Source organism: Anas platyrhynchos, chromosome 2, assembly GCF_047663525.1.
Source record: "Anas platyrhynchos isolate ZD024472 breed Pekin duck chromosome 2, IASCAAS_PekinDuck_T2T, whole genome shotgun sequence".
Taxonomy (NCBI): domain Eukaryota; kingdom Metazoa; phylum Chordata; class Aves; order Anseriformes; family Anatidae; genus Anas; species Anas platyrhynchos.
In genome coordinates, this window is record NC_092588.1 from 95,212,092 (window position 1) to 95,236,391 (window position 24,300).

Consider the following 24,300-nt stretch of genomic DNA (forward strand, 5'->3'; position numbering starts at 1 on the left):
CCTTCAGGGCAAGTCCCAAATTGGTGAGTCTCACAGCTGAGCCCTGAATACCCAAAAGCATAGGTTAATAGGAATATGATAACCTCCATGTGAGCTGATTTTAGGGAGCAGGGAATGTGACTGATTTAGACATACTCACAGCAGACAACTTTTTCCCTGCTTCTGTAGAAGGGTAAAGTGAATTCAAGATGACAACTCTGTGCTCATACAGCACTTTTTCCCCTTATCTGCCAATAACTCATATATTTAAAATTCAAAGGTCTGCATGCAGCCCCCATAACTACTTTTCCAGGCAGTAATGCGCTCACTGCATTAGACAATAAAAATAGGTGGTCTACTCCACTTACTGCTCTCTGCAGCCATCCTGTTACTCTTTTGATACATCCATATCTTTGACTGTATTTTGCACAGAATATAATATCTAGCTCAATATCCTCTAAACTTTCTTTTTTTTTTTTTTTTTACTCATCCTTAGTTGATAATTAAAAACTGGTGTACCAAAAAAGAATTAATAATCTTCTGCTTCATTCTTACTAGTTCTGTTCTGGCCTTGGTGTTAGACCACACCTTCATGGCAGAAGAACTAGGTCTCCATCAGCAACTTGAGGTATCTGTAGAGGACTAAAGTGTTTCACTGACAGCTATAATAATTCTGTTGCTCTTACCAAAATTACTTTTTCTGCAACACCATAACGTGTGATCATAGTGACGAGAGTTGGCTTTAACTAGAATCACTAGAATCAAGAGGCACAGGATACATGATCAAAATACATCATTGTGTTTTAATATACTGAACAGTAATGAAATGATCCTTGATTTCAGGTGGTAGCATTCAAAGTGTAAGTATACAGTGGCAATACTACAATAGGAAATATTAAAATGAGAGATTTCTCTGAGGGAATCTTTACCTGTAGCTTATATACAGAAAGCTATTAGCTAAAAATAAATCTTAAAAATAATTTTTAAATAGACCCACAAGGACATTGTATATATTTTTCCCTCTTTAACACAAAACCTTTTCTGTTGTCTAGAATTGTCTTTAATTAGGATTGCATAAGCTAACAATAAAACTGCTGATGATTAGAACCAGCAGACAAATTCAGATTATGCCTTTAATTAGATTAAGCTCTTCATCGACAGAAGTAAGAGATGGAGCATTAGGCCTTTTTAACATTTAATCTGGAGAATGCTTTATAATTGTATTTAATACTGTGATGCAAAAGTTTACAGTGGGAGAAGAAGCAATCTGCCAATATCTTTTTAAGAAATGCTTGCTTAGCTGTTTGTCACGTTTTAAAGACAGATTGTTTTGGGAAAATGTATCAAAGTGGGGAGGGGGTCTCACATGCATGCACAGTCTCCTACATATACAGATTTCATCTAAAGTAGCTTTGTCAGTCAGTAGCTGCCTCCCCTTCTTTCCTATTTAATTATGTTCTCCTCAAGACCTGTGGAAAATGTTTGAATTTTTTTTTACTTGTGTATTTAAAGATGGCATTTGTAATGTTTCAAATGTTTACTTTTACTTTCTAAAATTGGGTTAATTTCAAAGGAAACAGTGCTTTCATTCCCAAAGATTTAATTTTGCAATCTCTAAGTTTCTGGGTTATGTATGGAACTAATTTTAGAGATGTGATGGATACTGCTTTTTTTAATTATTGGCTGGCTTTGTGGATGCGACCTGTGACGTTTACCAGATAATGAGGGTATTAAACCAGTCTAATCAGTTCCTTCATCCTCAGGAAATCATGAGAATCAAAACTCAAGTTGGATGTTATCAGCTGGGAGTAGTAGTAAAAATATGAGTTACATTCCCGATTCTTGAGTGGTTTGCGTATTGTGCAGTTATTGTCTTGCATAGGGCTACAAGATCTATGGGGCAGAAAGGTGCTCCATCCTCCAGCATTAGCTGCCTGAGAAACCTTATCTACAGGTCAAGTTCCAAACGCAAATGTGGGGTTATTGTGCCCCAGGTGCAGGACCCAGCACTTGGCCTTGTTGAACTTCATACAGTTGGCTTCAGCCCATCGGTCCAGCCTATCCAGATCCTCCTGCAGAACTTTTCCACCCTCGAGCAGATCGACACATGTACCAGATCATTGATAAAGTTATTAAAGAGAACTGGCCCTAATACTGAGCCCTGGGGAACACCACTAGTGACCGGCCTCCAACTGGATTTGACTCCATTCACCACGACTCTTTGGGCCCAGCTACCTAGACAATTTTAAACCCAACGAAGAGAACACCAGTCCAAGCCATTAGCAGCCAGTTTATTGAGGAGAATGTTGTGGGAAACAGTGTCAAAAGCCTTACTGAAGTGAGGACTCAAAGCCAGATTTAGAAAATCAGTTAAGCACTTACTTTATCATCTTGACAAAGCAATTGACCCTCCCTGTTCTCCAGTCCCCCCCTCTGTAGTTATTGCATGTTTCCAGGGACTGAAGGTGAAGAAAGGAATCAAAGAATGAGAAAGGAAAATCTTCCTGAAAGAGCACAAATTCACCAAAGAGAACAAACAGTGATTCTTCTAGGCTCCAGTTGTCTATTGTCTCAGTTGTCTATTCTGGTAAAAAAAAATATACTAGCTCACTTGGGATTTAATAATTTTGTTTGGATACAATTAGCCTTTGAGCCAGAATCATCCCCTTTTCAAGTTCCAAAGCTATAGGGTTTTGCAGTAGTTTAAAGAAGTGTTTTATTGTGTTCATAAAAAACAGCTTGAGGAAGCATTTTTCAGCAAAATAATGAAATAATCACATTAATTTTTTTTAAAGGTAGAACTGTTATGATACTGCAGAAAACATCACCCCTTCTCCTTAAGAAACATGGTTAAAAGGCTGCCAGTGTTGATGGTATAAGGAGGGCTGGCCCTGCACCATACCTTTATAGTTAAGTTAATGGGATGTGAAAAACACATCAGGATTCTTTTTGCACCCTCTTACTACTTACCACTGAATAATGTGAAATAAGCAGACCCCTGTTTCTCTTTTGTAAAAAAAAAAAAATCTTAATAGTTACCAATAACACCCAGTCAATGACACCCACTGATGGCAGAGTGCTCTTTATTTGCTTTGATTTATGCTACAGCAATGCAGTTCTTTGTGAATACGAGGGCATGCTTAGTGGACTATAGCAGTGCAAAAAGTGGAATATTGCAATTAGCAAATTAGCCAGAAGAAAAACTCTTATATTTATATACCTATTTATTCATAGATTAGAAAGCTATGTTCTGTCATATTTTCTTACACACACTTGGGGAAAGGCTAGAAAAAGTTTCTTGCATTATCAAGCTATTTGCACTGCAAACACAGTAAACCAATTAATTCCATCAAGGGCAAATTCATAAACAAGCAATATTTCAACAATCAGGCTTAGCTCGTCTGAGATGGATCTGCCAGCAGGGAGGGACAACTTCATCCTTGCAAGCTGCATGGCAGGGTTACAGGGCAGCTGCTGTGGGGATGTAGGGAGGCTGCTTCTTGGGGGCCCCCCTAAACAATGCTTGGTCCACGCCTCTTGTGACCTAAATGATAGCATGCAGAAATTCCTGGCAGAATATATTAGTTTATCGGCCAAGTATATTTGCTTGTTTGGCAATTCAGCACCCATCTGTGGGGTTCCTGCATCATGGGCAGTGCCAATTGAGGTATGACACAGATCCATAGGGAAGAGTTTGCATGGAGGACTTAGGAGCATGGTCATCTAGGTAGACACAGCTATATTATATGAGGTCTGTGCATCTCCAGAGGGATACCTGGGTTTTGTTCTTACTGTATAGAGAAGGTTAGGTTCTTTGTATTTGTTTGTCCCTTGTGGGACAAACATCCTTTCTGGGAAAAACAGCAGAGCTGTGGAAAGCATTACTAATTGGCCACAGGATCCACTGTATTCTCTAAACTTAAACCATTACTTTAGTACATCTATAAGGAAAGTCATCCTGCTAAACATCATACATTTCAGAGGAAGGAAGGTGTCACCAACTATTTGCAGTCACTAAAAGTACCTTAGAAATTTTTGCAAAACCAAGAAAAATAACTTTAGTCTTCAGATCAAGTTCCACCCTAGGGCAATTCTTCTAGGTTTCCCCTGCTCTTTTTTTTTTTTTTTTTTCCAGTCCCTTAAGATCTGCTTTGCTGTGTTACTAGCTCATCACAATTATCACTTCTCACCCCTGTACTGGCTTCAGTTCAGAGGTTGCTGAGTAATCTGTTTATGTGGGCTCAGGATGTATTACCCTCTTTCTGATGAAAGGTGTAATACCAAAAGCAATTTTAATGTGACAATTGATTCTATTCATATTTTTTTTTGTTTGATTTGGTTATCAGAGCCTGTACCTAATGCTTATTTTACTGTAATTGCTCTACTTGCTGCATGTCAGGCCAGAATGAAAGGATAAAGCAGAACACAATCACAAAGTTGCTTGAAAAAAAAAAAATTGCCTCTCTTTGTAAAGAATGTGGAAAATCAAAAGCATCATACATTTTCCTTTGAGCTCTGGTGTCTGATCTTTGTTAAAAGTGACCTACAATGTGAGGAGGACTTTGGTTTCCATTTTCTTCCATTTACATGGGAGATGGAGATGATTATACATTTATATTCGCATTTTCTCCTGTATTAAAAATGAAGATCTTACCTGCCCTGGAAGATGCTTATCCTGAGCGTTTCAAATTGTCCTCTCAAGAACAGAGTGACAAACAATGTATTTCCAAGTCTGTTTAAAAGTTTTTCTTAGTAGCATCAATTAGACATATATGATTAACTCTTTGGGGGAAGAAAACAGTTTTACCAAACCCAATAGCACTACACAGCAAATATTATTTAAATCCCTCAATTCATTAACAAAGCCGGAGATAACCAAGCCTGATGTTTATGAGATGAAATAAAAACTGTATGGAAATAATGATCACCTCCATCTCTTTTCAGGCTAAGAAAAAAAAATCAAATAAGGCAAACAACAGTAACAGTTTAGAGAGAGAGAGATTCTGCCTCTTTATTTTTTTCAAATTGTCAACTTACACTATCATTTAAAGTAATTTAAGCAAAAATATATGCACCCTGCTGCCTCAATTTATATCCACAATAAGCACATGAACTCTAGTGAAATTCTATCTTAGATTTGAAAGGATATAATGAGAACAGGATTTGGTTCTGTGATTGTAGTAATTAGTTACCTAAATAGTGCTTTTATTTTTATTCTTGAAAAAAAAAGTCAGAGCTGACTATAATATGTTGAAATGGAGGAAAGCCAGCTGGCATGTCCATATCTATCCATTGACTAAATAAATACAGTGTCATTAAATAATTTTGTGCAAATACAAAATCATAATTATTTAATTATCTCCTGTTCTTTTCCAAGGCAATAAGCCTGTTGTGAATATGCCTCATTCAACTCCATACATAATACTGGCTGAATATTTTCCTAAGTGATACTGAACAGTCACACCTGCTTGACTCCACCTTGATATCAAAAAAAAAAAAAAAGATAAAAGACAATTTGATCTCCAAAATATTCAAGATAATGCTAAACAGAATTTAAGTCCTGCAGGGACTTAAATTTGTTCCTTAAGCATTACACAAGAGATGCTTGCAAGAAGAACCCAGCCAGTAGCTGCTCAGGTTTTCGTACATTCATTTCCTCTGATGTGTTTAGCTAGCCCTTGGCTTTCTCTCATATGCAGCCTTCCAAAGCCTTTATGTCAACTGAATCCCAAGGAAAAAAAAAAATCCATTTTACATTTTCTATCTTTTCCTGTGTCTTTAGTTGTCTGTTTTGGGGGGATTTTTTTAAGTTTTCATTCTGCTTCATGGCTAATCATGTATTTATGTTTTTAGTTTTTTTTTTGTCAGTTTGCATAGTTTCATAAATTGTCAGATACCACAAAGCAGTTTGGAAATGGTGCCCATATTAATGGGCATATCTGGACTGTTTGGCCAAGCTAGAATATTTAAAGCTTATAAGTACTACAGCATTGACATCTCATTTACTCTCAATTAGTACCAATTAAATAAACAAAGAAATGGGAAAAAAATTGACAACTACATGCTACTGTCCAGCAAAAAAAAATCCACCCCAAAGACAAGAGAGAATCCCTAAAGGTCTGATGTTCTTAAGCATTTCTTAAAGGCAGCAATTTTTTTCTGAAGGGTTTGGGAGAACAACACCAACAAAAAGTTAGCTTACTTAGTCCAGGGAGCTGCACTTGCAAATCTCTTGGGCTTTCAAAACTTCAATAGTTGTCAATGGGAGAGGCATCTGAAGAAGTATTCCAGGATAGAGACCCAAGTTCATAGTAAGTTCCTGCTAATCCACATCACTTACAATACAAAGAGGTATGCTCTTTCCAGTAAAACAAAGTTTTCCTGAACCTTTCCCTAACTTAAAGTCCAAGAAACCTTTGCATTTCATTTAGAGAAGGTGAAATAATATGTCTCCAGTTGTTTTTCATTTAGAAAGTCTCTATGCTTCCTTGTCTGCTTTCCTTGTCCAGTTATATAAGGGTGCCTAATTTGTTAAGAGGGACTGAAGTCTTCTCCTTTTTAAGCTGTAACCTCAGTGAGTAATCAATTGTGTTAGATATATCTGTAATTAGGAAAGGAATCATTTAAACTTGAGTTTAAAATATGCAAAATACATGGACACCTCCATTGACTTAGAAATATCTAGACCAGTGATTCTCAAGCAATTGTTCCTCAAACTTGCGGTGAGCACCATTCTGAGACATACCATCAAAATGCAGCTGCACTGTAGAGCTGCATAATGCAAATACATTTTCATACTGTGCAACTCTGAGGCTTGCTGGGGTAAACAATATTGCAAAATAGTTCAAAAGAAAAACAAACAAACAAACAAAAAAGCATATTTTAACACAAAATGAAATCCAGTAAAAAATTAGAATGCAAAGGAGAAGTCAGTGTGGGGAGAAGTCAATAGTGAAGTTCCTACAGTTCTTAGGGAAGGTTCTCTCTTCTGACAAAGAAATAGCTCACACATAAGAATAACTGGCATGATCCTAGTTAGCAGCTTACAGGATCAGGATTGCACCGAGTCTCATATGTTACTTCTGAATTCCTGCAGTAAGAAATTCATGAAACTGTTACTTGAGTCCATTAAAATTACACATTTATGTCATCTCACAGATTAGATCAATGAGTCATAGTAGTTGTATCCATTTTCAGAAGCCAGCTGATAACTGCAGATAAAAGATCCTTAAAGGAGTTGTTTCCTATTGTGGCATGTATCAGCCATGCTAAACTTTTGTTGCTCACACCATGTGTTTCTCAGTGTTGGTCTTGAAAATTTTCACTGATGATTTTGTAACTTCCCCATCAAATTGCCAGTTCTGCTGCATGACTTCCTTTATTGCTAAAGCAGTAGCTTGAGTCTCACACTTATTAAGTGGTCTTAAATTGAGTGCATTTGATCGAGTGATCAGAAGAAGACAGCATGGATTCATGAAAGGCAGATCCTTCCTGACTAACTTGATCTCCTCTTATGATGAGATGACCTGCTAAGTAGATGATGGGAAGCGTATAGATGTTGTCTACCTGTTTTTTAGTAAAGCATTTGACACTCTTTCCCACAGCCTTCTCCTGGAGCGACTGGCTGCTCATGACTTGGACAGGTGTACAGTTGGCTGGGTGAATAACTGGCTGGATGACTGGGCCCAAAGAGTCAGTGAACAGAGTTAAATCCGGTTGGTGGCCAGTCACCAGTGGTGTTCCCCAGGGCTCAGTATTGGGACCAGATTTGTTTAACATTTTTACCAGTGGTCTGGATGAGGGGATCGAAAGCACCCTAAGTAAGTTTGCAGATGATACTAAGTTAGGCAGAAGTGTTGATCTACTTGAGGGTAGAAAAGTTCTGCGGAATCTGGATAAGCTAGATTAATGGGCTGCATCAAATTGTTTGACATTCAACAAGGGTAAGAGCCAGGCACTGCACTTGTGTCATAACAACCCCATGCAGTGATATAGGGCTGGGGAAAAGCAGCTGGAAAGCTGCCTGACAAAAAAGGAGCTAGGGGTGCTGGTTGACAGCTGGATGAACATGAGGCAGCAGCATGCTCAGGTGGCCAAGAAGGCAAATGGAATCCTAGCTTGTATCAAAAATCCTGTGGCCAGCAGGACAGGGGAGGTGATTATGAATACTACATAGCACTGGTGAGACCACGCCTGAAGTATTGCATTCATTTTTGGGTCCCTCACTACAAGAAGAATATTGAGTTGCTTGAGCATTTGCTAGAGCTGCAAAACTCATGAAGGGTCTAGAAAGCATGACTTTGTGAGGACTGTCTGAGGGAGCTGGGACTGTTTAGTCTGAAGAGAGGGCTGAGGGGAGATCTTTTTTTTTTTTAAAAAAAAAAAAAAAGTTAGGTGTCATTATACATACAACCAAATCTTGTGTTATATTAGGTTTCGCACTCGAGTTGTAAATATTACAAGGGACAGAGACTCCTCTGCCGCTTTGGGAAGCCAGTTCCCATGTTTGACTACCTTCATTGTGAATACTTTTTTTCATTGTATCAGATCAGAATTTCCCTTGCTGCATCTTGCCCATGGCATCTTGTCTCTCACCATGTAGCTCCAGGAAGAGGCCAGCTGTCTCTGCTATGGCCACACATTACAGACTGATAGACGGCCTTCAGGTCCTTCTTCAGCTGCCTCTTTTCAAGGCTAAGCAGCCCAGCTCCCTTGGGCCAGCTTTTGTTTGGCCATCACAGTAGGTCACTGCTGGATTTGTGCCAGCCTGTGTCTTTCTGGTACCAGAGATCCCAAGGCTGGACACAGGACTGTACTAGAATTTTTTCTACTGCTATATAACAGTAGGAGAGGTATAATTTTTAATGGAATAGGAGGTATACGAAGTTCTCAGTTAAGCTTGAATTTTTCTCTTCATTTCTCAGAGCTGAATTAATGTGTAATGTTGTAGTATGCACCTGTACATCATGGTTTTATTCAGCATGCAGTAGTAAAAGGTAGATGCTGTACATCCTATCCAGCCTTTATAGGAAGGTGGGAGATGAGCAGTGTCTAGGTTGACTAGCAGAGAAGAGAACATTTATAAACCAGATGCATTTTCAGTTTTTTATTTGTTTAATTGCTTGCTAAGCAGAACCATTTACCACATACAAACAAAATCAGTTTAAAAGCAAGAGGACTCACATCAAATTAGCCTAATTATCAGGCTACTAGCACTGCTGCTATCAGCAGTAGTGTCTTAAAAAGATGCAATGTGTGAGTAAGACAACAGGTTAGTATTTTTTCTTTTTTTTTGCAATGTTAAGTAGCTGATATGAGCTCCTTTCCAATAATTGTGGTGGGTCAGAGTGGGGTATACTATTTCAACTATACTTGTACAAACCAGAAATCTCTCCATTCCAGTATCTTTCAACTCAGAGGATTTGTTGGCACTAAAAACACTCAGTGTTTGGCCAATCAGTCAGTATAAATCCACTAATATTCTGAGGAACGGGAATCTTGGGAATATAATTCTGATATCATTCACTTGGCTACACTCAGAGAGGGGAAGAAATCTTTTGTAAACAGATACTTCTCATTTTCCCTTAATGCTTCTTACTTTACTCGTTTCAGAATTCAGCAACTTAGATTTAAACAGCAATGTGTAGGAGTATTTAGCTCACTACTTAGCTCAGACAAGCTTCAAATAGTTCATCTTCATAAAAGCATAATTTGGAGAAGCTTTTGTGTTGTTTTTTTTTTTTTTTTTTTTTTTAATGTAGGTCAATTGCTTCATGCTACTGAGGCAGAAAAGGCAAAGATTTAATAATGTTGCTGTAAGAAGACAGCATCATTACACATGATCATTTGGGCAATTTTCATTACACAGTTGAGGTGCACATTGTAGTGCCAGCCAGCCCTACAGCAAAATAGAATGAAATGCAAAGGATTTCTATTGTAAAATAGTACATCAGGAATTTTATTTTTGCCTGCTTTGTCCTTCTTCTCTGAGAGAGGTTCATTAGTCTCTGCTGAAAGGTGCAGTGTGATACTTGCCTTTTAAAGAACTATGTCAAGGGGATAATTCTAGACACTTTTCATGCAGACACTTGAACACCTGTTTCCCCTTCATTTATCTTCCAAGGAATATTGGTTCAGGATAACACCCACCAATTTTATGTACTACTGCTATTTTGTTTTACCTCATAGTAATAAAGGTGAAACTGTGATTTTTTAAGGACCTTAAGCAAAATTACATTTAACAAAATGAAAAGATTCATGGGCTGTATGATAACTCTTCCTTTAGCATTCAGCTGAATTTAAGATGCCATTTCATGTAACTGTCATGTTTCTTCATAGTGCGTTCATCTGAAATGTGCACCACCTCCATATTCTGTGATCCTGCACTTTACTATGCCAAATTCAAAAGTCTTATAGTTAACTAGTTTTGAGTAACCTTGCAGTACTTGCAGATTATCAATGTCATCTTTTCCTGCTGCTTTTCACTAATTTGCAATTCTAATAATCTGTGATATTGCAACCATCTCCACAGCAACTAATTAAGATGACAGAAATAGACTGACATCTATTGCTATTATGCAACAGAAATAAGTGAACTTTTACAAAAATAAATCATCGCAAGCTTTCTGACATAAAAAAAAAGGATGAAGTAGGAATAGAAGAATATCTAGGTAGATTTAATCATGTTGTATTATTTCTTCACTTACATCCGAGTTTTGAAGCTACTTCTTAAATATTTTAATTAATGTATTCATAACCACATTTCAGTGGTCTTTGAAAAGATGTTTCAAGGTAGTATCAGCTTTCATCAAGCTTGAAATTGTACATGGAGCCTCTCTGTAGCTCTTCATTGAAGCATTAGTCAAACCCTGGAGAACATTTTGACTTTAGTCTCTTTGTTAACTAAACCCATCTACACTCAGGTTGTTGTTACTCTACCTCAGGCAGAATTTCAGATTTCAGGTTTGCATTCCGTTGGCACTTTCACATACTGCAGTGCCAGAAAGCAATCAATAATAATTAAGATTTGCCTAACATGAAATGCAGCACACAGGTCTGTTTCCTACATCGAGAAAGAAGAGAAGAGAAGAGAAGAGAAGAGAAGAGAAGAGAAGAGAAGAGAAGAGAAGAGAAGAGAAGAGAAGAGAAGAGAAGAGAAGAGAAGAGAAGAGAAGAGAAGAGAAGAGAAGAGAAGAGAAGAGAAGAGAAGAGAAGAGAAGAGAAGAGAAGAGAAGAGAAGAGAAGAGAAGAGAAGAGAAGAGAAGAGAAGAGAAGAGAAGAGAAGAGAAGAGAAGAGAAGAGAAGAGAAGAGAAGAGAAGAGAAGAGAAGAGAAGAGAAGAGAAGAGAAGAGAAGAGAAGAGAAGAGAAGAGAAGAGAAGAGAAGAGAAGAGAAGAGAAGAGAAGAGAAGAGAAGAGAAGAGAAGAGAAGAGAAGAGAAGAGAAGAGAAGAGAAGAGAAGAGAAAAACCCTGGCTCAGCATTCTCAGGAATTAATGAATAAAAATCGTGAAGCCTGCAAGACCCATGATGGAAAAGTGTCCTAAACCTGACACAGTAGCTAGCATACTACTTTTGCAACTAATACTACACAGGCAATGAAAGCTGAATCAGTTTTTGTAATTCTGGATGCCAGTATGTTGAAGTCTGTGTTACTTAACAGGTCTGATTTAATCATGCAAGAAAAATGCCCTGACAAGCATGGTAAGGAGACAAAATTCAAGTTGCTTTCAAAGGCAAATTAGATGCTTTTTCACGTTTCCAAACTGTTAGATAATTGAATACACTGTATAGTTTTGGTTGTTGGGATCAAGGGTGTTTTCTCCTGGTTCATTCAACACATCCTTTAAAGAAAAATATACTTGAGGACAAATGCAGTAGATTAAACCAGTCTGTGTAGCACAGTATCTTTTTTTTTTTTTTCCAGTCAACAGTTATATTCAGTAAAAAAAAATACACAAGAGGCAGGGAAAATATGTAGTTATCTGTCCTATCACATACCAAATTAGATTCCAGAACTTAGACATTCGTAAGCCAAAAGTTGCATTCAGACCACCAGATCTAAGGGCTTCCTGGATTTAACCTGCATTGTTTTGTGTCATTTGAACCAAATTACAATTTTGGCCTTAGTGGGTATAACTTGCAGGTAATTCCACAAGGGAAAAAAGACATAGTGCATAAATGCACCTTCCCCCTCCCCCCCCCTTTTTTTTTTTCAGAGGAACCCCAATCATTTTGCTGGGTACTCTTTATTTCTTACGTTATTTCTTACATTCCATGAGTGAGTGAATAGGTATTTGCGATGTTAGAGACCTCTGTTATATTCCCCATCAGCTGCCCATTTCCCAGGGCAAAGAAATTGGCGGTTTGCTCAAATGGTGTTTGCTCTAGCATGGCCCATACTCTCAAGGACAGGTGAGAAGCAAAAAAAAATGTGGTTTTTAAACCACTGGAGGATGCTTACTCTTACCTCACGCTATTTTTTAGTGTTTTAATGGCCGTAACAAAAAGTTTATGGAGCTCTAGAAGCACTCTAGAACACAGCATCTTCATTCATTGACTTCTATGAACTTCCCACCTCAAACCCAGGATGATTTTTCTCCCATCTCTATTCTATTCTAGGTCTCCTGTTTCTAGGTTTATCCTGTATAGTGTTTCTTAGACTGGTGGTATGAAAACCAGCCTCACTGGCCTGTAATTCCTAGGTGACTTGTGGCCTCTTAAAAACAACCTTCTATTTGCCACCTCCCACTTTTCCATCTTATCTAGATTATATGCCATGCTTACCAGTTTACATTTGTTTTCCTGAGGAACATTGCTGTTCTTGGCTGTTTATTATTCTTCATTGTATTGATCTCTTTTAAAAGTTCTCCTAGTGACACTTCACTTGGAGAGACTTTCACAGCTCCTTATAAAGTGTTTCACTCTGCAAGTCTGTTGAAGTTCTTCATGGTTAGCACTGATGCAAAAAGTATTTGGCATCTTTATTGCAGCCTTATCCTTCTGGTGTGTTGCCTTTAACCTTAGGTCTTCTATGAATCTAGCAATTTTGTGTTTGGTTTTCTACATTTTTAATGGATAAACTTTATTAAGCTATGGGTGGTCAGGACAGACTGCAACGATGAGATATCAAACTGCAATTCTATTTTTATTTTATGTAATGTTATCTACCTTTATCATGTTATTACACTGTAAGAAATGTCTAGGCTATTACCATATCGCTTTCACTTCATTGTCCTTCCTGCCTATCTTTCTCCAAGTTTGCTTCTTATATAGATACTTCACTTCAAAAACATTATTTTCTAAACTTTTGGTGTCTTCAGTACTGGCTCCCCATCCCAAACAAGAATCATAACTACGTTTTTACACACAAAAAAAATCACTAAAATGATATAAAATACTAAGTGTAAAAAAGCCGTATTTTCTCAGATAACTTCAGTGATGTATGTGCTAGAGAGGAAAATAAAACCATTTTATCATTGATGGATTTTAAATATATTAACTCCTATTGAAATAATGTAACAATTCATATTACTAGGCAGGATGGTGCATGCAAATTCTCATGAAGCTATTCTAGAGCCATGTTACTGTATCTGAGATCCCAATCTACTGCTTTTTTTGGTCTGTTATTTCCAGAGGATTGTCTTGCATTGTAGAAAGTTTCCCTTCATCTGGGAAAGTTATCTTTGAAGCCCAAAAAGCAAACAGTCAGACCAAGACTAAATCCAGAAAGTATACTGAAACTGCTAATGCATGCTATTACTGTAACTTGAACTACTTTCTGTTTCCAAAACAGAAAGTACACTTCACTATTACAGGTGATAAGAGACTGATGTTAAAGATACTTTTGTTTTATTTCAGCATTATGTTATGTACTGATGGACTAGTGCCGTTGCACGAGCTGGAAATATCATCCAAAGATAATTGCTGGATGATGTGACAGAAGCAATTCAGAAATTTTTATATTTTGGAGGAAATGTCTGTTGCTCTGTGATTCAGTCATCCCTATAATCAAGTCTTAATGATTTCCTGTTTGGCTTCTAAGAGAGCTCTGTGTCGAAGGGAAGATGCTAGTTCTTTCTCATAACAGACATATTTTTAACTTGTGATTGCTTAGTTGAGATTATATCAGTGTAAAAAAGTAGTAATGGTCTCCAAGAAGTAGTTGATATCCTAACAGCTTCTCTCTCAAAAAAGTGCTAAGCCAACTTTGGATTTAAGTGGGTATTTCTTAGTAGCAAGCTATGTTTCATAACATTTATTTTAAATAGATGTACATGTGGACACAGATCCATCTGCTTCATGTATCTGTTTGAGAGGCTGCATTGTACTAATCGTTCCAACATAAACAGAATAATTTTTTCCTAAACTGCAATTTACTGCAACAGTGTTATATGTGTAAATAAACACTTTGGGATATTGTTTTATCTCAGTGTGCAGATTATTTTTAAATTATCCCAAATCCCTGTCAGGTGAAATAGAAACATCCAGCAGGTCAAGCTATCTCCACTGTAGCCAAAGTAAGATTTCATTAGGGAGTAATACACTGTTGTAATACTTCTGGATGGCTGGGGGTATCAGGCAATTTGTGTTTGTAAAGTTACAGGTGTAAGATAAACCGAAGCATTAAAACAAGCTGCTTTTACTATAGAAAGAGTTGTGCTGCTTGTTTAACTGAGTGCAGCTATCTTTTCTGTCAGCAGTGTGATGCTCCCAGCGGGCAAACAAGGGGACCAAATATTGGCCAGTAATTCAGTTGTTATCTCCTAGGGGTCAGTCCAGGCAAATCATCCTCCCTTCAATATCATTCTTCTGACATTGTTTTGGTTTTATCTTGATATTTTTCCACATTTTTTTCAGTACCAAGAAAACTGACTCCTTCACCCTCTAAACTGTAGAATCCAGTTTCCTGACATCTGCTAGACTTGTTTCTGTAAACTGTGCTCTGTATTATGCCATCTGGATACGTTGTCTGATGAGGAGCAAATCCAAAAGCAGCAGCATGCCTGCTTATTTATATCCCATGTGTAAACTATTCTGGAGAGAATTCTGTTCATCTGCAGAGAGTTGCATGAGTCGTCATATTATTCAAGTGATGCCCTCGATGTGAATGCTTTGGTTTTTGCTTTGAGGAAGGTGTCTTGAACTGTCATATACCTGAACACTGCACATAGGTATTTCTGCCATTGCAGATGACACCGCAGATCCTTACTGCAGTATTGTCTGTCTAGGTATCATCTTGTCAGGGTAAAGGAAGCACGCTGCAGAAGTCTCACCAAGCTGTTCACTGATTAGCTTTTAGCATAGTTCTTGTTTCTTGTGTGTACAGAAATCTGAGACTGGAAGTTGCCTAAAGCAAGTTGAGTTACTTACAAAAAGCAGCTGTTCTTTGGGCTATGTAGCCACTGATGGTGTTCCTAGAAATTCCCGCAGAAAAATTCTAGAAAAGTAAGAACTGTGTGGTAATAGCCGTATTCAATTTATCTTTAGATAATTAGGGTGGAGTATGGATTTCAACATAGGCTCTTCAAACCTGCCGAATTCTTGCTTGGATGAAAACCTCAAAGAAGTCTGTACCACCTCTTCTTTACTGTTTTTGTTGCCTAAACTATATATAGTCAGTCTTCCCAGAGTATGGCTTTCTGTGCTGCAATCGCACTGTAATTCTGGGGCAAGTGTACTCTAAGATATGCTATGTTAACTTGTTGCAAGTTTCTTTAATTAGACAACAGAGGATCATTTTTCATTAAGTTGTGTATAAAGCAAGGTAATTTTGCTGGTTCAACTTTCCAGTTCTTGACCTAGTATATACCTAAGAATTTATGAAAATGCTGTACTACAGTTCATAAGAAAAAACAGGAAGAATGTCTTTTCTTCATTCTTTTTCAATATTCTGGTCAGATTTCTGAATTTCTTCCTAGCCTGTTGTACATTACTTCTCAAATATGACAGCAAAAGCAATTATGTAGAAAAAGGATGGAAATACATGTCTTTCCAAAATACTATTGATATACTATCACATTTCATTGACTTAGTGGAGTTCTGCTTTACTCTTTCTTAACTGGGCAGTTGAGGATGGTACTATTTTTCTTTAGGGTCTCTAGAGACTTGTTTTCTTTCCACTTCCATTCTCTGATTTTTTATTCTTATTTTTTACCAAACATACACCTTTTGTTATGTTTGTCAAGATTTCTTGTTTCATCTCCTGTCTTCATGCATTCAGCTTCTGCCAGGCTTGCTCTGTTTGGCCTGTGAAATCCATTATGTTGGGTTTCTTTGGATCTAGCTAAAAATTTAGTAATTTTCCTAGGAAGGCAGCTTCTTTTATTATTTTTTTTCAGTTCTTCTATATGAAAAATTTACAGTCCATCTGCTCCTGGATTGGATTTCTGATTTCTTTGGTTCAGTTCCTTCTGTTCATTATGTTAGAGGGACTTGTTCAAATTTTATTTCTCTGTCTTTCCTTGGTTTTGCTGAATTCTTGGTTGTACATTGTATTTCTGAGTTCTATTGCTGTGTCATGATCTTTGCTTAACATGGTTTGCAGTATTTTCATTAGCTCCTGCAATTCTGTGTTTACAGATTTGACTTTGCAACCATTTTATCCTGAGTCTGTCCTTTCGCAGTTTACTTTATGTGCAGTAATGATCAGTATAAATACAAAGTTTTCTTCAGGCTGATTTCACCTTTTCCTTAGTTTTACTTTGCTTCACCAGATTCCATCAGTAAAAAAGAGGTAATTCAATTTTTATCTGTAGCCACCAGTTACAGTGACTGTTGCACATCTTAGACCCCTCTGGTTAGTAACTAGGGATTTGAGGTCTGATCCTGCATTCTCAGAGGAATGTGTAAGTTCAAAGGCTAGCCTGTTGCAAATGAAAGTTTACCATGCCCCTAATCCAGTGCTTCTTACAGGAGACAGACCAGTGCCTTGAGTTATTCTCAATATGAGTGGAAGCAAGATGCCCTAATATCACCTTCTCTGTGTTTTAAGTATTCATAATCTATGTTAAATCCATTTGTTTTTCCAATGCTAGAAATAAAATAAAATGACTAGAGTTTGGTTTGGCTATTGTTCTCTTTTTCCTGTTATTTTACTTGTCTTAATTCTAGATCAACAGATTTTATGTCTAGAAGAATCATTTTATAGCCTAGTTCATTGGCCACTGGCTGTAGAATGGCTTCTGTTAATTCTTTGCTAATAATCCAGTAGATGATGAGCCAAGCTGTTTCTAGTTGTCTGAACCTCCCTTTGCCACCTCTGTAATAACAATTATGATACTGTTTTGCTTCTAGAGTGATCTGAGTTACTCATACAGTGGGATATCATTGGCAGGTATTGTTCCTGCTTTATTAGTCTTGTAGCACCTGCCACATAAATTTTCCAAATGATTTACATACTGAAGGATATTGATTTTGTCAACTATTATTGTGGCACCTGATTTGGAGAGGTATTTATAGTGTTGTTGTTTGTTGTTGTTGTTTTTTTACAGAACAGGAAATGTCATAGGCGGACAACACAGTCAAAAAGATGCTCCTAATTCTTTCTAGGTAGTTATCCCTCTGAGTCATATTTTGTAGATAATCCTGTTACTGAAAAACCCAGGCTGAGACTACAGAAACCCAAAATGTTTCTAAAGAAATTTAAATTTCAGGTATTCAGAAACCTGTCGAAATACTTTGCCTTTCTTCAGGCTCCAAGAGATGTATTAATGTTTGCCAAGAAGAAATTGTATTTAGGACTAAGCAAATTAAATCAGTTATTTCAACCAACCTATATTTTGACATTGGTCAAACCCAAAGCTCACAGCAGTGATTCTGGGTGTCGTGTCACAGGTATTGAAGCAACCCCAAAATTAATGGAGCTCTGTGTAAGCTGACACACCTATTTTTCTCAAGTCTGAGACTTTCATCTATACCTGTATTTCCTTTTTTAAAACTCTTTTCTTCAGTCAGTTTTGATTTCAGGAGTAGATTCAGCCCTAATTTTATGCATCTTCATCTCATCTACTCACTCTTAGCTTCCTTTGTGGTCAGGAAAGACTACCAGGCACTTTCAAGGTGTAGTTCAGTCTGTTTTAGATGCTTACATTAGGCTGAGGTCAATCATGCCCAAGAATTGCTCTTGCTATATAAGGGAATGAACTCAGAGGCAGAAGCCCAATCTGTATAAATTTGTATCAGGTGAATCCTGCTCCATTTGATTATCCAGAGAGTCTAAATTGTCGGAAGAGTTTCAAGATGATGTAACGTGTTATGAATCCATCACATCTGGAAAGCTTTCCTGCCTTGCAAATCTAAAGGAAATCGATGATTGTTTATCTTAACACTGAAAAATTATTGGTATACTTGTTTCTAGTTATTCAGAACTGAAATATTAGCAAATCAAATTTCTACCTATTGAACTTAAATATAATTGACACACCAGAAAGCTCCTGCTTCCTAAAATGATCATGAAAATTACAGTGGCCTTTGAAAGGAAGAATTTGTGCAAAGCAACCTCCAACACCCTTTAAGAGGAAGGCCAAGGGCAACTTCAGAAAAAAAAGCAAGGTTAGGATTCAACTGGCTAGCACGGGTGTGTTCAGTTTTGATTGTCAAATGAACAGAAAGGCAGGACTTGAGTGTTTAGTCTGCCCCTTGCTTTTAACAGCAGCATGATGAGTTATGCAAAGGGGAGCAGTTTATTCTCACTTGATGCATGTTGGAAGAGTTCATCTTGGTGTTGGAGGGAAGGATGTGAGGGACAGAAAGGTCAAACATCCTGACTACATAATTGCCTGTTCGGCTGTTTAATGGAGCAGCAAAAGGCTTGGCACAAAGGCAGCAGTGTGCTCACCTTCTCAGCTGGTGGAATGGCCCACAGTCACTGTCATCAGAGAGCACAGTGGCTTATTAGAGGAATAAAGACAAAACTGTACTCCATTTCCAGAATGGAGGGGCTGGAAATCCTCATGACCCTGTCAAGGCTTTACTGATCTTAATGGGTCTGCCGCATAGAAGCGCTCTGCTTGAACACTGGAGGGGTGCTGCTCCTGGGGGAAGAGTTCAAAAACACTAGCTTAGAAACATTAACTATTTCCCACCGATGTTTCTTCATCAGAGCTTAAAAGTAATAGCATACTGCAGGGAGCTGTAACAAAGTCTGCGCATTTATATCATAAAATACAGACATTCTCACTTACAGAAACCAGAAACTAGTAAGTGAGTCTTTATTGAAGAGTGGCTGACTTTGTTAAGATAACTGGTTTCTGGTATAAATAGTCCCCGTAAAGAGGGCTTAGTGATTGTTTCTAATCTGGAAGATTGTACACATGAACAAAATGAGGTTAATCACCAAGGTAAATTGCCAATGAAGTAATCCATCTTTTGTTAAATATTAATTACATTTTATTTTTGTCCATCACAGAATTTATGGGTTTCTCATGAATCAAGGATTAATTCATGTATTTATGCTCTGCTGTGAATTGATCCCTTCTCAGTAGAGTGAATGAATTTATTCTGTATCAGCTTTCTGCTTGAAAAAAACATCCTTCATAAGAGAACTGGCAATCTTTGTCAGAGAAATCCAGGCAGAGTGAAACATTTCATTGTTCAAGCTGTTAGTTCCTAATGAGTTCTGCATCTAGACACTTGTGATTTTTTACACTTGATCCAGCAGTAGCATAGCAGTTTAAATGTGCAAGACTTGTTTGGGAGGAAGATTTGTGTTAAAGGAAAGCAGCATGTTCCATAGTTTTAGTATAACATCTGTTATTATCATTCAATGCTGCTCTTAGCCCAGCATGCCCTTCCTCTAAATATCTTATTAATTAAACTGGCTTAGTAGGAAAATAATTAATACTTTAAGTCCTGTACCTACTTTGGATACTGAAAAAAATGTTTTCATCTGAGCTTCAAACTGGAGTGGTTTGGTTTGTTTTGGGATGTTTGTTCCTTTTTTTTTTTTTTTTTTTTTCCATTCTGGAACAGAAACAAATTAGAACTAAAAGGAATACTTGAAAAAATATATATATTTGTAGTCTTCCTAAAGTACAGATAGACTATTAGATAGACTACACAAAACTCTGGTTTTGAGAAGTCTTGTGCTATATTTGAATATGTTGCTTAGTAATTGTTTGGGTGAAGGTATTCCTCTGCTTCTGCAGAATATCCAGCTAGCCCTGGTTAGAAATCTGCCCCGCAGAAGTATTAACATGTTTCTTACCACTACTTTCATAACGTGGCATGTCTGCCTAGCCATGAACTCAGTAGTAACACTGCTGCTACCGTGTACACCTGGCTCTTGACCAGGCAGGAGGGTGGGATGGGGAACATGGGTGGTTGCCAGTGTCTGTGTAAAATGGGCGGACACAATCATATCCTCAGTGGTTGACTTGTGTGACTTGATCTGCACACTCCATGGGGTCAGCACATTTTGTTGGCCATTCTCCCTCGGCTTATTTGTGTATGGTATAGGAAAGGCCGACATGTCACCTGGAAATCCATCTACTTGTGCACAGCATATGGTTATATGCCTGCAGCCATGTGATTGGATTAGTATGTAAAATGTGGATATGTAACTTAGCTATTTCTGGTGAAGTTCAGAAACAGCAGAATTTGCCTGTGCCTTTGTTTTGGAGAAAGTGCTGCTGCCCATGAGCAGAAACTGCTATTTTGCTGCTGGTTCACCCAACCAGATTTCCCACTGAACAGCAGAGGCTGTGTGCTGTGCTCTGTTTACACTCATGGAAAATTACCATTTCTCAGAATTATTGGAAAAGGTGTTCAGTAAGGCCAAATTACTCTTTTAAGTTGGGATTTTAATGATATATTCCATGGAAGAAAGCTTACGAGTTAGCAGTAGTTTGTTTTGGCTTTTTTGGACAGAGCAAGAGAAGCTGTTCTTAAAGAGGAAGGGGAAGAAGATTTAAATGCCATACCAACACAAGACCACTTGTGGGAAAAAGGCAGATGAGGGACTAGTCTACAAAGTGACTTCAGTGTGATGGTTGGGGTGTTTATTTTCCAAAAGCCTATTAGAAATCTAAGTTTCTTTGAAAGTCTATAAGTTGCCTAAAGCACTTCTTAAAAAGGGGCTAAGGCACTTCGGAAAATGCCGTGTCTCTTAAGCCCCAAAGGCTGTTACATTAAGAGCCTCAGAAATAAAACTATACCATGTTGCTGGGGGTATGAGGTCTTGTAGTTGCCATTAATTCTGAGCTGAAGCTCAGAGCGCATGTTCAGGGGAGAGCATGGGTTTTATTAGCTATTGATGGTATCTACTGGCTTTCTTAGACCTGAAGAATACATGTTGAAAGCTGATTTTAGAAATGGAGAAACAAATTTATCCTATGGAAAATAATGCTTTTAAAATCAGAGCTGCCTTGTACATGCTAAGCTATATGTATCTAACAGCAAATAAATTGCAATGAGCACAGTGTGTCAGTGTAAGCACAGCTAATTCATGAAGTATATTGTGACCCTCCGGGAAGAGTGAACAGCCAGCAGTGCCAGAAAAGATTATATCCTCATGTTTCCAGGGACAGGGTGTTTAAGGGCCCCTTTTTCTTTAAATCTGCCTTGGTTAGACCGGAGACGCAAAGTCCCAGTTCATTTGTGCCTGTGTGCATCTGCGCTGTGTCTGACAGCGGAGCATATGGCAGAAGCAATTCGCCCTTGACTGTGCCTGTTTTTTGGCAAGCACAGGCTTGTTTCTTGCAGAGCACACACAGTCCTGCACATCGCTTCTTGTGCCCCTTGCTTGCTGCCTTTCAGAAATTTGCCTGAATGCATGCCCTTTGTGGTATTTTGGTTAATTGGACATTGTTTTAATTACTACTGAACTGAACAAACATGAAGTTTCTGTTATTTTGCTGCCCTGGCAACCACAATCTCCAGGCAACAAATACAGGACTCAGGTTGTTCAGAGCTGATGTTAAATTACACTGGCTGACGTGGATTACCCCTCATTGGTACCTGTTTTGGGCAAAATACCCCTTCAGGGAAGATGAGACTCCATTAAACAGCTCTTTTTTTGCACTGTCCTAAATGCCTAACTCTGCTCTTACTGGAGTTAGTGGCAAACCAGCCTTGTCTTTGGGGAAGTGGAGGTGCTTGTCCTCTTCAATGGCCTGGAGACAATCCACAGACATGTATTTCATTGGCCATGATCTTCTACGTTGCCTTCTTTCTTGCCTTTCTCTCACCAGCTTCTATATTATTTTTTTTCAATTTCTTTGCTGTCTCTAATTCTCCATTTCTTGCTTGGGTCACGTATCTAAATTAAGCAACAGGAATGCAGACATGCCCTCAAATAGGTCACTATATAGTTATTTCTATCAAAATCAGCCATGCAACAACAGCAAACAAATTCTTGGGCTGCCAGTACCTTTTAAGACAGTTTGTCACTGACGTTAATAGGAGAAAAACACTTTAAAAGGAATAAAGCCTTTCAAAATTATCATTTTCCTTCTTTTCTATTAATATTCACGCATCTCCTCTGCTTACAGCTTTGGAAAGAAAGATATCAATGAGGCAAAGCAGAGAGGAGCTTATAAAACGAGGAGTGCTGAAGGAAATTTTTGATAAAGGTAAGTGCTCTTGCTTTTTGCAACATTAAATTGACATCCTGTATAATTTTATGGCCACATCGTACATTGTTGTAACATTAGGAACTGGGAATACCATACAAAATAGCAGGACTGTACAGAGTAAGGTCTCTAGAACATCTCTTGATTTCACACCCTCTTGATTGGATAGATGTGGTAGCTATCTAGCAAATAAAATTGAAAGCTAATCAAAAATGTAAAGCAGTAGAAATATAAGTCTCAGCAGCGTGCAATAGTAACTTGTTGCAGAACAGCAAGGCATCCGGACCATAGGGAGATGAAATGGGTCTGTGCCTGCATTTATTATCAATTGTCTGGTTGAGTCACTGTGGGATTAACAGTTCTGGAAAAAAGGGAATGTTTTAAAGGCTTGGGATCCTGTGATGAGCACAGAACAGTGAACATTCCCTTGAAACAGCTCAAATGTCAAAAAAATAATGATTCCTTTTTCAGGATAATTAATTTGTTGTGTCAGTAATGTACTTTTTATGCAAAACACCATTATTTTACATTGGTAATGCAACACACATTTGACATCTATTGTGTATGTGTCAATCTTTAACTGCAACTTTTATTTGTTTTTCTGCTTCTCTTGTCAATAACTAAGGCAGTGAATTCAGCAAATTATGTAAAAGTATGGCAAAATTGCCTTTTAATTTCAATACAACTTAGGCATGTGCTTTGATATCTCATTAATTCAAAGTCTAAAATTCTTCAGCAGTACCAGTACAAAACCTGGATAAGTCTGTAGAAGCTAAGCATTTTCAGAGATTTTATAGGTACAGTCCATCTCATTAGGTTTGGTCTGCTTAAATCTGCTATATGCTGTTTTAATCTAGTTTATTAGTAAAGAAGAGATTATTTAAAAATTTACTAACCCAAACAAAAGCAATGTGCTGCTTGTGATTACATTCTACTGTTTTTATCCATTGCATATTTTAGATGCTCCTTATCCTTTGGATCGAATACTGCCTGTGCTCTTACTGTGGTGTCTTGGGAGTCATTCTATATGCAACTGCAGAGCAGAAACAACAAATGGCAAAAGGTTTTCCCTTCTCAGTGTCTCAGGTTTTCCACATTTTGGACTGTGACTTGGACCATATACTCAACCATGAAGCAGACATCCCTGTGGCCAGCGAGGCACATTTGAGTCTGTCACTCCATGTGGGTCTCAGCCCAGGGGAAGCCAGGAAGTAGCTCCCAATTCAACACCCTGGGAAGCTTGTAGGACAGCCACTGTTTATCCCTGCACAAACCTAAAGGCATCCAAATGAAAAATCTCTCCTGTGCAGCATGACCCTGCCTTCTACCTTGAAATTCAGGGAAATTCTCCCTGCTTTGCTCCAAAAGGCTGCAGCTTTTTCCCTTCAAGTAATGCTGTAGTCTGTAATCTTCAATATTGCCTGGTAAAGTAGATGTTAAGCTGTCTGAAGTTCCTTATCAAAAAAACAAAACAAACAAAAAGCACTCCTCCTTGTAGTCATTTTTCACGTTTTCATACATAGCAGAAAGAGCTGGTAAGAAACTCGGGCTTCTTCCTGTTTCCAGTACAAGGAGTAGAGACATTGAACTTTTTTTATTTTTCAGATGCAGATAAATGGGAAGCTATCACACAACATGGCTAGATTTGTAATCCAGTATCTCCACATTATTTCCTGCTAGTTGTAAACACAGCAAGCAAAGAAAAATTGGAGCCCTTCCTTGAAAGAAGCAGGGCAGAGATAAAAGTGTATAC

The 24,300-nt window shown here is 37.9% G+C and overlaps 1 protein-coding gene across 7 annotated transcripts in view; it reads left to right on the plus strand.

Moving 5' to 3' along the window:
- PHACTR1 (phosphatase and actin regulator 1) overlaps positions 1-24,300 on the plus strand; it is a 326,124-nt gene that overhangs the window by 211,112 nt on the left and 90,712 nt on the right. For all 7 annotated transcript variants that reach the window (XM_038174412.2, XM_038174411.2, XM_038174416.2 and 4 more), the window contains one exon: positions 22,467-22,547. In XM_038174412.2, the coding sequence (XP_038030340.1) occupies positions 22,467-22,547 (81 nt within the window). The remainder of the gene's footprint in view (positions 1-22,466; positions 22,548-24,300) is intronic.